The 5,068-nt window shown below is 56.3% G+C and overlaps 2 protein-coding genes across 2 annotated transcripts; one reads left to right on the top strand and one right to left on the bottom strand.

The window, feature by feature from the left end:
- Positions 1-4: 4 nt before the first annotated feature.
- On the top strand, positions 5-742 carry THBD (thrombomodulin; the record flags this gene model as incomplete). Its single annotated transcript, XM_010154652.1, has 1 exon — positions 5-742. A coding segment is annotated over one exon (738 nt), but the record flags the coding sequence as incomplete, so codon positions are not given.
- Positions 743-3,215: 2,473 nt separating this feature from the next.
- SSTR4 (somatostatin receptor 4) lies at positions 3,216-4,454 on the bottom strand. Its single transcript, XM_010154641.1, has one exon. The coding sequence runs from the start codon at positions 4,452-4,454 to the stop codon at positions 3,216-3,218; it is 1,239 nt and encodes a 412-aa protein (XP_010152943.1).
- Positions 4,455-5,068: the final 614 nt, after the last annotated feature.

The following is a 5,068-nucleotide window of genomic DNA, read 5'->3' as shown; positions in this document are numbered from 1 at the left end:
CTGCGCCGTGGTGCCGAGTCTGTGTGAGCAGGTCTGCGTCAACACTGAGGGCGGCTTCGAGTGCCGCTGCTTCTCCGGCTACAGGATGGTGAAGGAACGCTGCCAGCCCATTTCCAGCTGCTACGAAGCCACCTGTGAGCAACGCTGCGAGGACGTGCGCTGCGGCTGCTACCCTGGCTATGCCATCGACCCGCAGGAGCCCACCCGTTGCCTGCTGCACTGCAACCACAGCCAGTGCCCGGCCAAGTGCGACCAGTACGGAGAGTCCTGCGAGTGCCCGGAGGGCTTCTTGCTGCACAGGGATGGGGACAGCGGGCCGGTCTGCATGGACATCGACGAGTGCGACATGAACTACTGCCATCACAACTGCACCAACCACCCTGGTGGCTACGAGTGCCACTGTCATGACGGCTACCGACTCCTCGACCAGAACCAGTGCATCAGCATCTCGGTGGAGGATGGGGAAGGGGCGTACTCGGGGGATTTTGGGCCTGGAACCCAGGTGCCTGTCCCTAGCCGGACCCCACCGAAGGCCAAGTGCCTCCATCCTGGTGTGCTAGTGGGCATCGCCGTGGGGACACTCTTGGTGGCACTGGTCCCACTGGCCCTGGGCTACCACCTGGCAAGGAAGCGCTGCAGGTCCCCGGCCACCATGGATTACAAGTGCAGTGGCCCCCACGAAAAAGAGATGGGACTCCAGCCAATCGCCTCGGGATGCGCAGCCTCCGGCCAGAAACTGTAGGGAGAGCGGGCAGGATGGAGAGATGGAGGTGGACAGAACTGGGCAACATTTACTCCCCCCCTACCCCAACCTTTTAATGATATGTAGAATTTGGGAAAAGCTGTGATGGCCTCCACTTCCAGAAACACTTGCCGCTCTCCAGCCGGCTCTTGCAATACTCGCACTGGAGTGGGAAAGGTGAAGGCACAGAGCGCTGCTCCCTTCTCGGGCATCTTTTCCCAAGCCAGCAGCTGGGGGGGCTTTAAGGAAAACCTGTTCATGTGCTATAGGAGGGACATGTCTGCCTGGAACTGTTTAAATCCACATGGATGTGGGGTGAGAGCATGCGAGACTTGTCGGGGACTGTGGCAGGTCGCCCTGGCCCCCGTTTCCCCTCTACTCTGCCGGGAAGCATGCTGCTGGGCTGGAGATGGTGGTATTCCCGGGGTGGTGAGGAGCTGGGATGCTCCTGGCTTATTCTGGGTTCAGTTTATTTGTTTTTGTTTTAACAGGCGGGTGATGGAAGAAGGAGCAAAGATCTTGCAGTCAGCACTTTGTCTGGCTCCTCTACCCCGGTTTTTGTGTGTCCCATCTTTTGCCTCTTGTGTTTTTGGGAACACAGGGGTTAAATGGGGATACCGAGAATGCAGGGTAATTTTTTCCGGTGGTAGGAAAGATGGTGGAGCTTCGCCTTCCCTATGCAATTTCTTCCATGATTTTCTGCCCTTGATGGGTTAAATTGTTTGGGGTTTTGTTGTTTGATTGGGTTTTTTTTACATCCTCTTGATCGACCCCTCCTGACTGCAGATTTTTTTCCCTGTTTTTCCTTTAGTCTTGTCCAGGGCCGAGTCTTACCAATGTCAAAACTCACGGCAAAACTTTCCTGGGGGAGGGGGGACAGGACCCACCCTGCTGCTTATTTTCCAACCACATATTGGGAAGGGGGGAAAATCTGGAAAACCATTTGATGTGTTTTTTCCACCTCCGGTGTGGAGACACGGGGCAAGAAGCTGGGGAGGGGGTCCTGTCTGGCAACCGTGCTGGGGTGAAGCTGTTGGTGTGGGCACAGGGAGTGGGTGCTGACAGCTTTATGCCTGTGAAATACCAACTTGCAGCAGCACTGGGCTTTCCCACAGGAAGTTTTGCAAGCCTGGGATCAGATCTCAGGAGGGATGAACACTGCAGAGAGGCTGCAGAGCTCGGGGTGTATGTGTAGCTCCCTCCCCTTACATGCCAAGTGAACTTGCAGGAAAGGAAAAAAAGATTATACATCGTATGAACTGTATCTTTCCTGATGTAAATGGTTCAATCCCATGTTTTATACACCCAGCACATTTGTAAATACTTATTTATTTATTGGAAATATACCCTATGCAATGCACAATCACATGGTGATTTTGTGTGTAGACCAATAAAGCTTTTACAGTCTGGTTTATAGAAAACTGCTAATGTAATGTTCTTTCTCCCCTCCTTCCCTCAAATCACTGGTTTTCCTCCCTGAGCACCAGCCCATCTCACAGCCAGAGCTCCAGGAGTCACCAAACCTCACTGGAGCCAAAGAGATAAAGGAGCTGTGAGCTCTCGGCGGAGCATCAGGCTGAAAAGCACTGTCCTTCTGGTTATTTCACCACCGTGATTAATGGAGAAGGAATGAGCCATAAATAATGGAGAACAACATTAAATGGACAAAGTTAACCCCAAATAAGCTGGAAATGGCTAATTTAATGCTACCTCAGTGCAGCCAAAGCCATGTAGCCCCAGTGCTGCTCCTCAGCTCAAGTTTCTCTGGTACCATTGGTGTTTACCCATCACAGAGAGAATGGGATCTGGTTCTCCCAGTTTTTTTCATGGAAAACAGAGTTTTGAGCCTGAGTGCACTAAAATTTCGTCACCTGGGAATTTGGGGGAGGCTTACCGGTTTAAGAAAACCTAAGTTTTTTTCCCTTTCCTGTTAGCTGTGGGGAAGTCTGGGATGCCCAGGCCCCTGCTGTGGCTTAGTTCGGGTAGTCTCAATCTCTGATCCCAGTTGCTGACACCCTCTTTTTATTTTTGTAACATAAGAGGAACCCAAAGGGCTCAAACATCCCCTCAACACCCTGCAAAGCCGATGGAAATGCCTTATCCAGTCCTACCCCCTCACTCCTTAGACATAATGAGGCTGATGGGCTTTTCTCCACCTTTTGGAGCATGTTTTGGGAAGGGAGGGGGAAATTTGTGTTTTATTATTTTGGATGGGGGGTAACTTTAGCCACACTGCTAAAGTTACCGTTCGCTAATGTGTTTTTAAATCCTCATTATCACCGAACCCAGTGGAGGCTCCTTGCTGCCAGAGATAACGGCAATAATTACTCAGTCAGCGTAATTAACTGTATCACGGGCCGGTCTTACGGCTCTTTATTTTGTCGAACTGTGTGTCCCCCTCTCCAGCCAGGGGCCCCTTTGCCTGTGCCCAGTGGAGACACCCACCTGGGGGTCCGTCAGGGGAAGGGGCACCCTAGAAGGTGGTGGTCTTTGTGAGGAGGGGTCCGGGCTTGCAGCAGGGCTCGGGGTGTACAGGCTCCTGCTGGCAGGGCAGGGGGGGACACATGCAGCCCTTGCCCTTGTCGTCCCCTCGGGGCGCGGCGCAGTAGTCGAGGGGCTCTTCGTCATCCTCATCCTCCTCCTTGGCATCCCCCGACCCGGTGTGGCAGCAGCAGAGGCTGGCGTCGAGGCAGCGGCGCAGCACGCCGTGGAAGGAGTGACGGAAATTTTCGGAGAGGAAGCCATAGAGGATGGGGTTGGCGCAACTGTTGGAGTAGCTGAGGATGAGGGAGGCGTTGTTGACGGTGGAATCCAGGCGGCCGGGCAACAGGAGGTTGACCAACTGCACCACGTAGAAGGGCATCCAGCAGACCACAAACATGGCAACCACCATCAGCACCAGCCGTGTCAGCTTGCCCTCGGAGCGCCGGCGTTGCTGCCAGCCCACCCGCTGTGCCACTGCCCGCATCTTGCCAACGATCAGCAGGTAGCACAGCCCCATGGCCAACACCGGCAGCAGGAAGCCCAGCAAGGGGGTGTAGACCACAAAAGCGGCCGACCAGGCCGGGCTTGGCCACAGAAGGTTGCAGGCCACCGCCTGGCCATCACGTGTGGTTGCCGTACCGGCAAAGATAGGGATGGGTGAAGCCACTAGCAAAGAAAGGAGCCACACCCCCCCGTTGACTATCTTGGCCACCCGAGGACGGCGGTAGGTGGCTGCTCGCAGCGGGTGCACCACCGCGATGTAACGGTCCAGGCTGAGGACGGTCAAGCAGAAGACGCTGGTGAACATGTTGAGCCCATCGACACCCAACACAGTGCGGCACAGGGCCCGGCCAAAGGGCCAGTGGTGCAGGGCGGCCGACGTGGCCACGAAGGGGATGCTGAGCATGAAGAGTTCATCGGCGATGGCCAGGTTGAGCAGGTAGATGTTGGTGGCCGTCTTCATCTTGGCGTAGCGCAGAATGACGAAGATCACCAGGGAGTTGCCCAGTAGCCCCAGCAAGCACACCAGGGCGTAGATGCACTGGATCACCACCATGCCCGCGATCTCACCTGCCTTGCCGCCCCACTCTGCCAGCCCCTGCTGCTGACCAGCCTCCCCCGTGGCTGCGCTGGTGTTGGGGGGCACCTCAGAGGCGGCCCAGCTGGATACGGTCCAGAGGGGCATCCCAGCCGCCTGGGCCGGGAGCTGCCCGGCGTCAGCACTCATGCTGGGAGGTGGTCCATGGATGGGACACCGCCAGGGACAGAGGCCAGCCTGAAGGCAGGGCACAGGCAGAGAGAGAAGGGGATGAGAGCTGCAGCGTGTGGCAGATGGAAAGCACGGTCCCCCGCCTTGCCCCTTGGATCATAGCCATGCGTGCTGGGCAGCACTGGCCAGGGTCCCCCCTGCTCCTTCCACACACCCCCTTCCTTCCCGGGCACCTTCACATCACTCCTGAGGGCAACAGCATCATTCTCTGGGCTGGAGCATCCCAGCGTTTTGGTTCTTAGGGGATGGGGGGCACAGGGTGTGTGTTAACCCTGCGCCAAGCTGGTGGCACGGCCTGGGAATCAGTGCCTCCATCCTGATCACATTCGTTAACCCCCGTGGGGAAGGCAAACAGAGAAGAAACTGAGGCTGGAGATATTTTACCTCTGGCTCTTCCAGGGACTGAAAGAGCAGCCCACCTCCCTCCCGGTGGGCAGCTGCTCCCGGGGGGCGTCTGCAGGCCGGTGGGAATGCAAAGCCCTACTTGACCCAAAGCAGATGACCGTAAGTATCCAGACCTTTGGAAGTGAAAGACACGCTTGCCGGGTGGGAATACAGGCTATCCTCCCTCA

The sequence above is a fragment of the Eurypyga helias genome, unplaced genomic scaffold (assembly GCF_000690775.1).
Source record: "Eurypyga helias isolate BGI_N326 unplaced genomic scaffold, ASM69077v1 scaffold32520, whole genome shotgun sequence".
In the NCBI taxonomy this organism is placed as follows: domain Eukaryota; kingdom Metazoa; phylum Chordata; class Aves; order Eurypygiformes; family Eurypygidae; genus Eurypyga; species Eurypyga helias.
This window is presented reverse-complemented; position numbering and strand designations above follow the sequence as displayed.